The sequence below is a fragment of the Hippocampus bargibanti genome, linkage group LG18 (genome assembly GCF_051943395.1).
Source record: "Hippocampus bargibanti isolate YZ-2025 linkage group LG18, ASM5194339v1, whole genome shotgun sequence".
Lineage (NCBI taxonomy): Eukaryota > Metazoa > Chordata > Actinopteri > Syngnathiformes > Syngnathidae > Hippocampus > Hippocampus bargibanti.
In genome coordinates, this window is record NC_142751.1 from 1741742 (window position 1) to 1758067 (window position 16326).

General features: G+C 42.9%; 1 protein-coding gene across 3 annotated transcripts in view; it reads right to left on the reverse strand.

Annotated features, from left to right (window-relative positions):
• phf24 (PHD finger protein 24) overlaps positions 1-16326 on the reverse strand; it is a 32158-nt gene that overhangs the window by 3333 nt on the left and 12499 nt on the right. The window contains exons 2-4 of one of the 3 annotated variants that reach the window (XM_089020487.1): positions 10670-10746; positions 5985-6373; positions 2713-2898 (exon numbers count right to left, since the gene is read on the reverse strand). In XM_089020487.1, coding sequence (XP_088876613.1) covers positions 2713-2898; positions 5985-6371 — 573 coding nt within the window. In that variant the 5' untranslated portion in view covers positions 6372-6373; positions 10670-10746. Of the gene's footprint in view, positions 1-2712; positions 2899-5984; positions 6374-10645; positions 10747-16326 lie in introns of all 3 variants that reach the window. The other 2 variants (XM_089020486.1, XM_089020485.1) reach the window with 2 other exon arrangements.

The window sequence follows — 16326 nt, forward strand, 5'->3', positions numbered from 1 at the left end:
ATTTTATGGGAGAGCATTCATCAAAGTTTCAACCATTTCTGACAATTTTAGTCAATTTATGGCTTTCCCGATATGTGTTCCAAATGTCCACCATTTGGTTGCAAGCAAACCCGTACTGGTCTGACAAAGTTGTCAATCAATTTTACACACTCCTCTGTCAGGAGGGTGACCCAAAAAGATGTGTCCTACTGAGTCCTTCACTGCAGCAATGTTTTCTCCCGAAAGAGGAGTGTGTCAAAGTACAGTAAAGTCTCGTTATATCGATATTCAAGGGAGTCCGAAAAAATATCGATATAACCGGGACTATCGATGTATCCGACCCTGTTTGCATGTAATTTTCTCCGTGCGTGCATAGAAATAGTATCGATATAACCGGGACTATCGATATATCCGATATCGATATAACGAGACTTTACTGGAATTGACAACTTTTTCAGACAAGTACAGGTTTGCTTGCAACCAAATGGTGGACATTTGGAACATATCTTGGGAAAGCCATAAATTGACTAAAAATTGACAGAAATAGCTGAAAATCTGGTGAATGGTCTTCCATGAACTGAATAATGTGTGGTTGAAATTTGAAATAAATAGCTTTTTAATCAAAGCCACAATTGAAATTTTCATGGGCACGCATCTTTTTGGGTCACCCTGTATATGTATCAATATTCTGATTTCTTGGGTATTGTATTATATAATCGAAAGGAACAGACGACAACTGATGTCAAAGAACGTTCTCACTCTTTGTCAGCGAGACATAAAAACGTTTTCCGGTCCGCATTCCTCTCTCTGAGGACCTTTCAGGGTCCTTTTTCCGAGTGGCAGAGAGCCCCTCTAAACCGCCTCTTGCAACTCGTTTGGCATTCAGTTGAATTTCCCAGTGCTGATGGAGCACAGCCAAGCCTCTACTTTACCGTGAAGGGTTCTTGAGCGGAAAAAAACAGAAAAAAAACAACACTATTTGGGCATTTGCAGGCATTAAAAACAGACAGCATGATTTTTACTACCATTGTAATATCGATGAGAAGGTTTCTTCAGCCGTCATCTGTACAAAAGTGAAGGTTTCGGACGTTTCGCCTCCTATCCAAGAGGCTTCGTCAGCGAACTAAAGTCTGACTGGTCGTATCGGCCCCATTTATATATCCCTAATGTCCAGACATGGTGGCGCCGGACGCAGCTATGATAGGTCCCTACTCTCAGGTTGGGGGGCAGGGGACCCCTCCCTGTGACCCCACTGATTGTTCCTACATTCCTGACTAACGACTGGCCAATTACCCCCACTCCCACCGGTATCACCTCATCAGCATAACGACCCTCATCAGCATTACGAAAGTTGCCTAACCTGTTTTGCCTAAGCAGGCTATTGTAAGAACGATCCAAATTGAACCTCACCCCACCAGACCGGTTTAATGAAGGATTTTGTTGTTTTATAAGAATCGCTTCTTTTATCCCCCTTTCAAACCATCAATGTTCTTTCGCTAAGATGAATGTAGGAACAATCAGTGGGGCCACAGGGAGAGGTCCTCTGCCCCCCCAACCTGAGAGTAGGGACCTATCATAGCTGTGTCCGGTGCCACCATGTCTGGACATTAGGGATATATAAATGGGGCCGATACGACCAGTCAGACTTTAGTTCGCTGACGAAGCCTCTTGGATAGGAGGCGAAACGTCCGAAACCTTCACTTTTGTACAGATGACGGCTGAAGAAACCTTCTCATCGATGGACCACTCCTGTACGACTGAGAGCTTACACAGACGTACCATTGTAATAATAATACATTTTATTTCAAGCGCCTTTCAAAACACCCAAGGACACTTTACAATAAGAACAATAAAACAAAGCACATAACAATAAAACCATAAGTAAAATGATACATAATAAAATAGTAGATAGAACTATACATTGAAAGCAATTTTAAACAAGTGGGTTTTGAGGTGAGCCTTGAAAATAGGGAGGGAGTCAATATTGCGGATGTTGCGGATGCGGATTGTGACGAAAGACATTTATTTATTTCTGTATGTTTTTGTTTATTAATGTATTTAATTAATTTGTATTTATTTATTTTTGGGTTTATTTATGTATTTTTTATTTATTCATTCATTCATTCGGTCTTTCTTTTTATTCAGTTATTTATTTATTCATCCATCCTGTTATTTATTTATTTATCTGTATTTATTCTTCCATTTATTTATTCATTCATTCATTCTTTTATTTATATGTATTTATATTTATTTATTCATATTTATTCATGTATTTATATTTATGTATTTGTATTTTTGATAATGATACTAGTGCAGCGTGTTCTACCGGAAACACATTCCTTGTGTTCTACATACTTGGCAATAAAGATGATTCTGATTCTCTGATTTGTATTCATTCATTCATTCATCCGGTTATTTATGGATGTATTTAATTATTTATTTATATTTATTTATTTATTTGCTAGTTCATTCATTTGGTTATTTATTTATTTAGTTAATTCGTTAGTTAATTGTTAGTCAATGGATTAATGAATTCATTTCTCTATTTTTGCACCAACTTAAACATGTTTTAACTGTACTGCAAAAAAAAGAGGGAAGTTGAGTCTTGACAGAGGCGTCTCATCGGAGCTAAGGAAGAATAAGAAAAGCGTGACTAATAAATTCATCAACTTGTTACTGTGCCGTGTGATATTCATTGATAGAAACTCTTCCGAAGACCAAATGGCGACTTACGCAATAATAGCAACTCCATCCGGTCACCGTGTGAGCCCCGTCCCTCATCTCCTGCAAGGCCTCGGCACGCAGGTAGCCAAGCTCCCTCAAGCAGCCGTCATGGAAAACCCGAGTGCAGATCCTGCACGGGTAAAGGTCGTCGGCGGTCCACACCTCGCACACGTCGCACATCTCGTCGCTCTTCGGCTGGGGTCGAATGACAAACGGTTTGATTTGGATTCAGGGATAAAAATAACAACATGGTGCTTGGATACTTTAATAATAATAATAATAAATTTCATTTATAAGCGGCTTTCAAAACTTTCAAGGACACTTTATAGTCACAGGATAAGTTTTTCTGCAGGTGAGCAGCGGCAGCCACACGCGCCAGCGTTCACTCAACCGGGAAGTAAGGCACGCATAATATAATAATAATCATAATATGAAAATATCTCATCTCATCTCATTTTCCGTACAGCTTATTCCTCATTAGGGTCGCGAGGGTTGCTGGAGCCTATCTCAACTGTCTTCGGGCACGAGGCGGGGGACACCCTGAATTGGTTGCCAGCCAATCGCAGGGCACACAAAGACATACAAGAGTCATTCTCACACTCACACCTAGGGACAATTTGGAGTGGTCAATCGGCCTGCCATGCATGTTTTTGGAGTGTGGGAGGAAACCGGAGGACCCGGAGAAAACCCACGCGGGTCCGGGGAGAACATGCAAACTCCACATAGGGAGGCCGGACCGGGACGTGAACCGGCCACCTCTGCACTGTGAAGCCGGTGTGCTAACAACTCGACTACCGGGCCGCCCTCAGCCGTCATTTGTACTTTTTTTTTTTTTTTTGAAGGTGTCGGACGTTTCGCCTCCTATCCAAGAGACTTCGTCAGCGAACTAAAGTCCTACTGGTCGTATCGGCCCTATTTATATATCCCTAATGTCCAGACATGGCGGCGCCGGACACAGCTATGATAGGTCCCTACGCTCATCTTCTTCTTTCTTCTTTTCCTTTCGGCTTTTCCCCTCAGGGGAATTTGTTATTTTTGTTATTGTTGTCACATTATTTATTTAGTTTTTATGTTGTTTTGACTTCAAGACGGCGCTGCGACAGGTGGCTGCCTATCCAGCAGGTCCTGTACCGTATTTTGTTTTTCTACTTCCTTCTTTAGTTTGCTCTTTTTTCATAACTTTGCTGATATGAGATGTAAATGTCTCCACTGCGAGACGAATAAAGGTACATCCAATCAAATCCAATCAATCCAATCCAATCCAATAAAGCACTGGCCAGACCTCTGGCAATATTTTCTTGTTTTCCACAAAGGTGCAGCATTTCCCCTTTTTCCATGTTAGTGCTTTGTTCCTGCCGAATTTATTCGGGAATTAAAAATATGACGTAGAATTCCATTTCCAAATTTGCTCTGTTTTTTTTTTCATGCTTGGGCGCCGATAAAGTGCTGGCCACAGCCTCTGGCAATGTTTTTTTTTCCTTCCACAAGGGGGCAGCATTTCCCTTTTCCTCCCATGCTCGCAATTTGTTCCGGTTTCAGCTATTGTTCAAGCACTATATAAACCAATATGTATGTATTGCATTGTATTTTGGGCAGCCACCCTCATTTCAAGCTCATATAACATGAGAATCATGTCATTTAGGAATTAACTTTTTTCTGAGGAGAGAAGAGACACACTGGAAAATACGGTAAGCTTTGATTTGAAGTGGTCTCCTCGGAATCAGAATCAGAAAACCTTTATTCGTCCCACAATGGGGAAATTGTGACATTTCTTCCTTTTTCTTTGTGCTCGCAGGATTATTTCTCAGCCGTGTTGAAAACACAGCACCACCCCTGAACTCCACCAGGTTGCACGTGGATCATCTTGCCATGCTGAAGGAATCAACCCCCCGTCCATTTTATGTTAAGTGCTCTTGTTCAGACACAAGTCACACGGAATGTTCTGGATCTTTTTCAACTTTTTTATTCTTCAAGAACGTGAGAAGAAAAGCTCGAGGGGGGAGTCCCTCGCTGAATCGCTTTGACTTGGACCGGCAAACCGGATCATTCGCCGCTGTTGCCGTGGAGACTGATGTTGTACAAATATGTCCTTAGTCTTCATGTCCCTCTGGGATTTCATGTGAGTAAACTACTGTATTTTCTGGTGTATAAGGTGCACCAGAATATAAGGCGCACCCCCAATGAATGGTGTATTTTAAAACATTTGCATATATAAGGCGCACCGGACTATAAAGCACACCTTCAATGAATGACAAACATTTTACAAATATGATCGATGAATAAAATCTAGTAAATACTTCTAAAAAGAATAAAAAGAAAGAAATACCACATTTGTCAGTGTATAAGACGCACTTGTGTATAAGGCGCACCCCCAATGTATTTTCAAATTTTTCCATATATCAGGCACACCAGACTACAATTAATGAGAGAAGTTTTACAAAGTCTCGTTATATCGATATCGGTTATATCGATAGTACTGCTTATTACGATACTATTTCTATGAACGCAAGGAGAAAATTACATGCTGCAGGAGCGGATATATCGATAGTCCGGTTATAGCGATATTTTTTCTGACTCCCGAGAATATCGATATAACGAGACTTTACTGTATAATGTATACATTTATAGAAGTTTTTCAAATATGATACAGGTAACATCCAACTTACGACCGGCTCAACTTACGACCACCCGTACTTATGACCACGACCTCCAGACCCTATTTAAAAAAAATGTAATTCTACGCTTTACACCACAACGCGCTAGCAGGCCGGCAACGCGTACGACAATTTTGTCCATGCAGCCAGCATCTCACTCTCGCACAGCAATCGACCGTGTGATGGCACCAGAGGGGGGGGGGGGGGGGGGGGGGTTTGTGTGTCATTTAGCCTCCGAGTCTCTATTCAACATTTTTAGTGTGTTTCGACTTACGACCATTTTGACTTACGACCGTTTGGTCGGAACGTAACTCGTTCGTAAGTCGGATGTTACCTGTATATACATTTATGAACGGTTTCTAAATATAAGGCACGCCACATAAGGCGCCACAGTCGAGGCTGCAGTACTTCTTCTACAGGGGGAAATGGCTGCTAACAGTTTTGGCCAGACCTGTTGTGGCTCAATATGACTTCACATATAAGGCTCTTTGGAAGAACATCAAGACTTTTAGGTGCGCCTTATACACCGGAAAATACGGTAAGTCCTTTTGTGTTTTGGTGCCCTCTCCGCCGATGATTTGAAGGGTCATATTGATGAGGCGGAGGCAGTTGGTATGAGGGCGTTACCTGCTCTTTTTTGTCCAGTGCGGCTTCCAATGGCTGATCGTCATCTGCTTCCCTTTTGGGCCGCACGTAAGCCGGCGGTGTGAGCTGGTGACTCTTTTCCAGATCTTCTGGCTCCACGCCTTTCCCGTCTCGTAACCTGGACCAGGCCTCCTGGTTGACCGAGGCGAAAGCGCCGCCGCTTTCCGTTTCCCCACCTTTGACCTCCTCGGCGGTTTTCTCGTCATCCTCGGTGGAGGTTTTAGCCGACGCCTCGCCGACCTCCGCGTCTCCCTCCGCCTGCTTGGCGAACGCCGCGCGGTCTTTGATGCCTGACTGGAAGGCTGAAACCACAGCGGTGCACCTCTGCACTTTGTCCACCGACTGCTTCTTTGACATGAGCACACCCATGGCTGAGCACAGATGGAGAGAGGAAAGGAACAGGGCACATTTGCGTGAGTACTCTCAAGAAGCCTTGGGGGGTTGGGGATGAGGGGGGTGTCAGATCGTGAATCCATCTGTGCTCCATTTAAAAAAAAGTATAAGAAAGAAAACATCTGGACCCGTGTCAAACTTTGCCCCTTAGAAACATGATGAGCGTAGAAATGTCATTTTTTCCAATATCATTATTCACGGTATGTGCTGTCCTTCAGCTCATTCACGACCAGACGATGTGCAAATATGTGTCCACTCCAGTAGTAATAACCAGAATCTAGTTACTTTTTATTTCTTTACTTGCTTGCTTATTCATTGCTTTTTTTATTTATTTGTATATGTATACACTTATTTTTAAATTTATGTATACATACAATACAATAAAACATTGATAAATAAATAATACATAAATAAGCAAGCAAGCAAATACACTAATAATAAAAAACTAGATAAATAAATACATTAAATAAAAAAATAAACAAATGAATAAATAAGTGAATAAATAGAGTACATAAATAGATGAAAAGGTTTGTACAATAGACTGCTTAGGCAACATAGGCTTAGTTATGCTGGTGAGGTGATACCAGGGCAAATTGGGCAATCAGGCCAGTCGTCAGTCAGGACAATAGAAGTAATCAGTGGAGCCGCAGGGATTAGTCCTCTGCTCCCCCAAACGTGAGATCAGCAGAGTCCAGCACCGCCACGTCTGGACACTAGGGATATATATAGGGCCGAAACTACCAGTACGACTTTAGTTTGCTGACAAAGTTTCTTGGATAAGAAGCAAAACATCCGACACCTTCGAAGAAGTACAGGTGACGGCTGAAGAAACCTTTTCATTGATGGACCACTCCTGTACGACTGAGAGCCTACACAGAAGTACATAAATAGATACATAAATTTAAAAAAGGAATGAATAAGCCGCAAATAAAAAATACAAAAGTAAATCGATAAATAAAATAAAAAAATAAATAAACAACTACATAAAGAAACACAAATGAATAAATAAGCAAGTAAATAAATGAATAATCTTCTTCTTCTTCTTTTCCTTTCAGCTTTTCCCTTTACGGGTCACCACAGCGAATCAATGTCCTCCATCTATCCCGGTTTTGTGCATCCTCTTGTCTCACACCAGCTACCTTCGTGTCCTCCTTGACCACATCCATAAACCTCCTCTTGGGTCTTCCTCTCGGTCTCCTGCCTAACAGTTCAAGGCTCAGCATCCTTCTCCCGATATAGTCACTCTCTCTCCTCTGGACATGTCCAAACCATTACAGTCTGGCCTCTCTGACTTTCTCTCCAAAGCCTCTAACATGAGTTGTCCCTCTAATGTACTCATTCCTGATCCTATCCAACCTGGTCACTCCCAAAGAAAACCTCAACATCTTCAGCTCTGCTACCTCCAGCTCTGCTTCCTGTCTTTTCTTCAGTGGCACTGTCTCCAGTCCAAACATCATGGCTGGTCTCACCACTGTTTTATACACTTTTCCTTTCATCCGAGCTGAAACCCTCCTATCACACATCACACCTGACATTTTTCTCCAGCCGCTTCAGCCTGCCTGGACACGCTTCTTCACCTCTTTTCCACACTCTCCATTGCTCTGGACAGTTGACCCCAAGTACTTAAAATCCTCCACCTTCCTTATCTCTTCCCCCTGTAGCATCACTCTTGCACTTGGATCCCTCTCATTCACACACATATATTCCGTCTTGCTGCGACTGATCTTCATTCATCTCCTTTCCAGGGCATATCTCCACATCGCTAGTTTCTCCGCCACCTGTTCCCCGTTCTCGCTACTGATCACAATGTCATCTGCAAACATCATGGTCCAAGGAGATTCTTGTCTAACATCGTCTGTCACCCTGTCCATCACCATAGCAAACAAGAAGGGGCTCAGAGCTGAACCCTGGTGGAGTCCCACCTCCACCTTGAATTCCTCAGTCACACCGACAGCATACCTCACAACTGTCTTACAGTCATGATACATGTCTTGCACCGCTCTGACATACTTTTCCGTCACTCCAGACTTCCTCATGCAATGCCACAGCTCTTCTCTGGGCACCCTGTCGTACGCTTTCTCCAGATCTACAAAGACACAATGCAATTGCTTCTGACCTTCTCCGTACTTCTCAGAATCAGAATCATCTTTATTGCCAAGTATGTATAACACACAAGGAATTTGTTTCCGGTAGAACACGCTGCACTAGTATCGTCATCAAAAAAACTGCTAAGTTGCACTATACAGTTCCATTTTGGCTACTGTTGAAGAGTTCAAAGAGTTAATGGCTTGGGGAAGAAGCTGTTTAAATGTCTGCTGGATTTGGTGCGCTTGGATCGGTAGCGCCTGCCTGAGGGGAGTAGCTGGAAAAGGTGGTGGGCAGGGTGCAGAGGGTCCAGTAGGATTTTCCGCGCCCTAGTTTGGATTCTTTCAGTGTGCAAGTCCTCGAGAGTGGGTAGGGCGGTGCCAATGATTTTTTCCGCCGTCCTAACTGTCCGTTGAAGTCGGATTTTTCTCTATCAGCATTCTTAAAGCAAACACTGCATCTGTCGTACTCTTTTTTGGCATGAAGCCATACTGCTGCTCACAAATGTTCACTTCTGCTCTTAGTCTCGCTTCAACTACTCTTTTCCAGAGTTTCATTGTATGTAAATAAATAAATAAATAAATAAACAAACAAATAAATAAATAAATAAATAGATAAATAAATCAATAAGCAAGCAAATAAATGAATAGCACTGGAGCCCCGCAGGGATGCGTCCTCTCTCCATTGCTCTTCTCTCTCTACACAAACGACTGCACCTCAACGCACCCAGCTGTCAAATTCATAAAGTTCGCAGACGACACCACGGTCATCGGTCTCATCAAAGACGGCGACGAGTCTGCGTACCGACAACAAGTGGAGCAGCTGGAGCTCTGGTGCAGCCGTCACAACCTGGAGCTGAACACGCTCAAGACAGTTGAGATGATCGTGGACTTCAGGAAACATCCATCACCACAGCTACCCCTCACACTATCCAACTGCCTTGTGTCAACCGTTGAGACCTTCAAGTTCCTGGGAATCACAGTCTCCCAGGACATGAAGTGGGAGGTCAACACCAACTCTATCCTGAAAAAGGCCCAACAGAGAATGTACTTCCTGAGGCTGCTAAAGAAGCATGGCCTGCCACAGGAGGTGCTGCAACATTTCTACACGGCTGTCATCGAATCCATCCTGTGTTCTTCCATCACCGTTTGGTTCGGGGCCGCCACAAAAATGGACAAAATCCGACTTCAACGGACAGTTAGGACGGCGGAAAAAATCATTGGCACCGCCCTACCCACTCTCGAGGACTTGCACACTGCAAGAATCCAAACTAGGGCGCGGAAAATCCTACTGGACCCTCCGCACCCTGCCCACCACCTTTTCCAGCTACTCCCCTCAGGCAGGCGCTACCGATCCATGCGCACCAAATCCAGCAGACATTTAAACAGCTTCTTCCCCCAAGCCATTAACTCTTTGAACTCTTTCAACAGTAGCCAAAATGGAACTGTATAGTGCCACTTAGCAGTTTTTTTGACAACGATACTAGTGCAGCGTGTTCTACCGGAAACAAATTCCTTGTGTGTTCTACATACTTGGCAATAAAGATGATTCTGATTCTGATTCTGATTCTGAATAAATAAATAGATTAAAATAAATAAATACATAAAGAAACACACAAATAAATACATGAAATAATTAAATCGATGTACTAATTTAACTCATTGTTACTCACTGTCAGACGTGCAAAAAATGTGTCATCGCCAGTGGATGGATAAATAGATAAATAAGTAAATAGATAAATTAATAAACAAATGAATAAATAAGCAAGCACATAAATAATAAATAAATAGATACAGTAAAGTCTAGTTATATCGATATTCAAGGGAGTCCAAAAAAATATCTATATAACCGGGACTATCGATATATCCGACCCTGTTTGCATGTAATTTTCTCCGTGCGTGCATAGAAATAGTATCGATATAACCGGGACTATCGATATATCCGATATCGATATAACGAGACTTTACTGTAAATAAATACACAGATAAATAAATAAATCAATAGATAAATAAATCAATAAACAAACCATGCTAATTTCCTACTCTGGACAAATTTCCTCAAGCTACTCTGGCCTCCTCGCACAATCCAAAAACCTGCTTTGTCGACAAACCGAAGACTTGAAGAAATTGTCCAGAAGTACATAGCAGCCTCCCTCCCTCACTCACCCAAAACCGACTGGGATTTCGCACCTATGGCGGCAACAGCGCTGAGAGGTGTTGGAACACTTTTCAAGCTTGGAGAAATAACACTGGAATGATGCTCGTCTCTGAAAACCACAACACATATTGAAGGAAATCAAATTCTGACATATTGCCTCATTCCATCCTCTAACAATGTCGTCCAAAAGTCGCCGTAGTTTTGTTTATGCGGGTTGAATTGTCACATGGAGCGAAATGGAGTAGCCGTGTCTTCCTTTTGCTTGGAAATTCAACCCCATCCATCTTCACTTTACATAAGTGCTGGTATGAAATTCGATCTGTTATATCGGGAGTGAAACGGGAGTCATTCTCTTCCTCCTGGGCTGCTCTGACAGCTTACAAGCCCCTCGTTTTGCTCCCAGGCTGCTTGTAAACTCTTGCCATCTGTGACACAAACAGACTGACGCAGGTGCTGGCACCCTAGAGACCAAAAAATAAATACAATAAAAAAAAGCTAATTCTGCCCAACTTATGAACAAGATACGGTCTCTAACGGTTGTTCGTAAGTTGAATTTGTTCGTAAGTTGCTTCAGTGCTGTATTTTGTATCGAATGTATGTTTCAGACTTATATAAGTATGTTTAAGATTTATATAAGTATGTTTAAGGCTTGTATAAGTGGCCTTTATTGGTTTCTACCGAAAAGTAAACATTTAATAAAATATATCCTCTATAAAGATACAACTGGAGTGAATACTTCATATGTTGCTACAAAAATTTTCATATGTACCGTTGTTCGTAACTCGAATTTTCAGAAGTAGGGGAGCGTCTGTATGTTTTTGTGTTTTTTTTGCTTTTCTGTGTTTTTTTAAGATGTAATATTCATTTGTGTTTTCATATTTATTATTTCGTCTGTGTAAGCTCTCAGTCGTACAGGAGTGGTCTATCGATGAGAAGGTTTCTTCAGTCGTCATCTGTATAAATTTGAAGGTTTCGGACGTTTCGCCTCCTATCCCAGAGGCTTCGTCAGCGAACTAAAGTCTGACTGGTCGTATCGGCCCTATTTATATATCCCTAATGTCCAGCCATGGTGGCGCCGGACACAGTTATGATAGGTCCCTACTGTCAGGTTGGGCGCCGCCATGGCTGGACGTTAGGGATATATAAATAGGGCCGATACGACCAGTCAGACTTTAGTTCGCTGACGAAGCCTCTTGGATAGGAGGTGAAACGTCCGAAACCTTCAAATTTGTACAGATGACGGCTGAAGAAACCTTCTCATCGATATTTATTATTTGTTATTTAGTTTTTTTTGTTTTTTTTCCGGGTTGAGTGAACGGTGGCGCGTGTGGCTGCCGCTGCTCACCCGCAGAAAAAATATCCTGTGACTGTAAAGTGTCCTTGATAGTTTTGAAAAACGCTTAGAAATGAAATGTATTTATATTATTATTATTATTATTATTATTATTATTATTATTATTATTATTATTATTATTATTATGTAGCCACAAGGGGGCACAGGCCAGTGTGTTATTGTGCCGGTCCCAAGCCCGGATAAATACAGAGGGTTGTGTCAGGAAGGGCATCCAACGTAAAAAATTTTGCCAAAACAAATATGCGAATCAAACCTCTGAATCTCATACCGGATCGGTCGAGGCCCGGGTTAACAACGCCCGCCATTGGTACTGTTGACCTTCAGGGTGCCAGTGGAAAATGGACTACTGTTGGTCGAAGAAGGAGAGGAGGGAGGTCTGCCCGGAGGAAAAGAGAGAAATGGAACGCCAAGAGTATAGAACTAAGAGTAGGAACTTTGAATGTAGGAACAATGACAGGTAAAGGTAGAGAGCTGGTTGACATGAGGCAGAGAAGGAAGGTAGACATACTGTGTGTTCAGGAGACCAGGTGGAAAGGGATCAAGGCTAGAAGCTTAGGGTCAGGGTTTAAGTTGTTCTATCGTGGTGAAAACAGAAAGAGAAATGGAGTTGGGGTTATCTTAAAAGAGTAGTTTGTTAGGAATGTTTTAGAAGTAAAAAGAGTATCAGATAAAATGATGAGTCTGAAGCTAGAAATTGAAGGCGTGATGTTCAATGTTGTTTGAGGGTACTCCCCACAAGTAGGATGTGAGCTGGCAGAGAAGGAGACATTTTGGTTGGACTTTGATGAAGTCATACAGAACATCCCGAGAAGTGAGAGGGTTGTAATTGGTGGAGACTTCAATGGGCATATTGGCGCAGGAAACAAAGATGATGAGGAGGTGACGGGCAGGTTTGGACTTCAGATGAGGAACGCCGAAGGACGGATAGTGGTTGACTTTGCTAAGAGAATGGAAATGGCTATTGTGAATACTTTCTTTCAGAAGAGACAGGAACATAGGGTGACCTATAAGAGTGGAGGCAGAAGTACACAGCTAGACTACATTTTGTGTCAATGGCGCCATCTAAAAGAAATCAGTGACTGCAAATTAGTGGTTGGTGAGTGTGTAGCCAGACAGCATAGGTTGGTGGTGTGTAGGATGACGCTCGCAGTGAGGAAGATGAAGAAACCAAAGGCTGAAGTGAGGACAAAATGGTGGAAGTTGAAAAAGGAAGAGTGTTGCATAACATTTAGGAAGGATGTAAGACAAGCACTGGGTGTGCAAGAGGTCCTACCAGATGACTGGCAAACTACAGCGAACATAATCAGAGACATAGGTCGGAAGGTACTTGGTGTATCGAGTGGGAGAAAGGTAGATAAGGAGACTTGGTGGTGGAATGGGGAGGTGCAGGAGTGTATACAGAGAAATAGGTTAGCAAAGAAGAAGTGGGACAGTGAGAGGACGGATGAGAGTAGACAGCAGTACAAGGAGATGCAGCGCACGGTTAAAGTAAAGGTGGCAAAGGCCAAACAAGAGGCCGATGATGACTTGTATGCTCGGCTGGACAGCAAGGAAGGTGAGACTGATCTTTACAGGCCGGCGAGACAGAGAGACAAAGATGGTAAGGACCTTCAGCAGGTTCGGGTGATTAAGGATAGAGATGGCAATGTATTAACAGGTGCCAGTAGTGTGATGGCAACATGGAAAGAGTACTTTGAAGAATTGATGAATGAGGAAAATGAGAAGGAACAAAGAGTAGAAGACGTGACTGTTGTGGACCAAGGCGTAGCAAACATTAGCAAGGATGAAGTGAGGAAGGCGCTGCAGAGGATGAAGGGGGGAAAAGCCACTCGGGCCTGATGATTTACCAATCGAGGTATGGAAGTGTCTTGGGGAGGTGGCGGTGGTGTTCTTGACTGGGTTATTCAACAAGATCTTAGATGGTGAACAGATGCCTGAAGAATGGAGACGAAGTGTACTCGTGCCCATTTTTAAGAACAAAGGAGATGTGCAGAGTTGTACTAACTACAATGGAATAAAGTTGATGAGCCATACAATGAAACTCTGGGAAAGAGTAGTTGAAGCTAGACTAAGAGCAGAAGTGAACATTTGTGAGCAGCAGTATGGCTTCATGCCAAAAAGAGTACAACCAATGCAGTGTTTGCTTTAAGAATGCTGATAGAGTAGTACAGAGAAGGTCAGAAGGAATTGCATTGTGTCTTTGTAGATCTGGAGAAAGCGTACGCCAGGGTGCCCAGAGAAGAGCTGTGGTATTGCATGAGGAAGTCTGGAGTGACGGAAAAGTATGTCAGAGCGGTGCAAGACATGTATCATGACTGTAAGACAGTTGTGAGGTGTGCTGTCGGTGTGACTGAGGAATTCAAGGTGGAGGTGGGACTCCACCAGCGGTCAGCTCTGAGCCCCTTCTTGTTTGCTATGGTGATGGACAGGCTGACAGACGATGTTAGACAAGAATCTCCTTGGACCATGATGTTTGCAGATGACGTCGTGATCTGTAGCGAGAACGGGAATGAGGTGGCGGAGAAACCAGAGATGTGGAGATATGCCCTGGAAACGAGAGGACTGAAGATCAGTCGCAGCAAGACGGAATATACATGTGTGAATGAGAGGGATCCAAGTGCAAGAGTGGTGCTACAGGGAGAAGAGATAAAGAAGGTGGAGGATTTTAAGTACTTGGGGTCAACTGTCCAGAGCAATGGAGACTGTGGAAAAGAGGTGAAGAAACGTGTCCAGGCAGGCTGGAGAAAAATGTCAGGTGTGATAGAAGGGTTTCAGCTAGGATGAAAGGAAAAGTGTATAAAACAGTGGTCAGACCAGCCATGATGTTTGGACTGGAGACAGTGCCACTGAAGAAAAGACAGGAAGCATAGCTGGAGGTAGCAGAGCTGAAGATGTTGAGGTTTTCTTTGGGAGTGACCAGGTTGGATAGGATCAGGAATGAGTACATTAGAGGGACACCTCATATTAGAGGCTTTGAAGAAAAAGTCAGCAAAGCAAGACTGAGATGGTTTGGACATGTCCAGAGGAGAGAGAGTGACTATATCGGGAGAAGGATGCTGAGCCTTGAACTGCTAGGCAGGAGACCGAGAGGAAGACCCAAGAGGAGGTTTATGGATGTGGTCAAGGAGGACATGAAGGTAGCTGGTGTGAGACAAGAGGATGCACAAAACCGGGTTAGATGGCGGACATCGATTCGCTGTGGGGACCCCTGAAGGGAAAAGCCGAAAGGAAAAGAAGATTATTATTATTATTATCTCATCTCATTGTCCGTACCGCTTATTCCTCATTAGGGTCGCGGGGGTTGCTGGAGCCTATCTCAGCTGTATTCGGGCATGAGGCGGGGGACACCCTGAATTGGTTGCCAGCCAATCGCAGGGCACACAAAGACTTACAACAGTCACTCTCACACTCACACCTAGGGACAATTTGGATTGATCAATCTGCCTGCCAGGAGGACCCGGAGAAAACCCACGCAGGTCCGGGGAGAACATGCAAACTCCACACAGGGAGGCCGGACCGGGAACTGAACCGGCGACCTCTGCACTGTGAAGCCGGTGTGCTAACCACTCGACTACCGGGCCGGCCTATTATTATTATTATTATTATTATTATTATTATTATTATTATTATTATTATTATTATTATTATTATTATTATTATTATTATTATTATTATTATTAATTGATGTTTCACATTTCTCAAACAAAACTGCCAAAACTATTTACATGACCTCAAGACTCAATTTTGAATGGTCCCCTATATTGACATGTTATGTTTTTCTTTCCAGCATCCCGCCATCTTGTGTTCCCGTAAACGTGCCTCTATGTGACATATTGTGCAGTGTGACGCATATAAGAAGTCTAGGACAAGTCCATCCTCAAAAGGTCAGTCAATTCTGTTTACGATGAAACACGTGCACTCCTACATGCTTGTCTATTGCGCAATGAAACATACCGCAAATGTGAATTATCCTGTATGTCAATTTAATTTTAGCGTGTTCTACATCACGGGTGTCAAAATAATTTTTTTGCCACGGGCCACATTGTCGTTATGCTTTCCTCTTGGGGGTCGTTATAAATTTGGGGAAGCCATTAATATGCTTCATCATCATCATCATCATCATCATCATCATCATATATTTCATTTCTGAGCGCCTTTTAAAACTCTCAAGGTCACTTTACAGTCACATGGTCAGTTTTTTTCTGTGGGTGAGAAGCGGCAGCCACACGTGCCAGTCAACCCGGAATAACTCAAATAGATATAAAGCTAGATAGCTAGCTAGCTATTAGCTAGAACCTAGCTAGCTAGATAGCCTGCTAGATAGCTAGCTAGGTA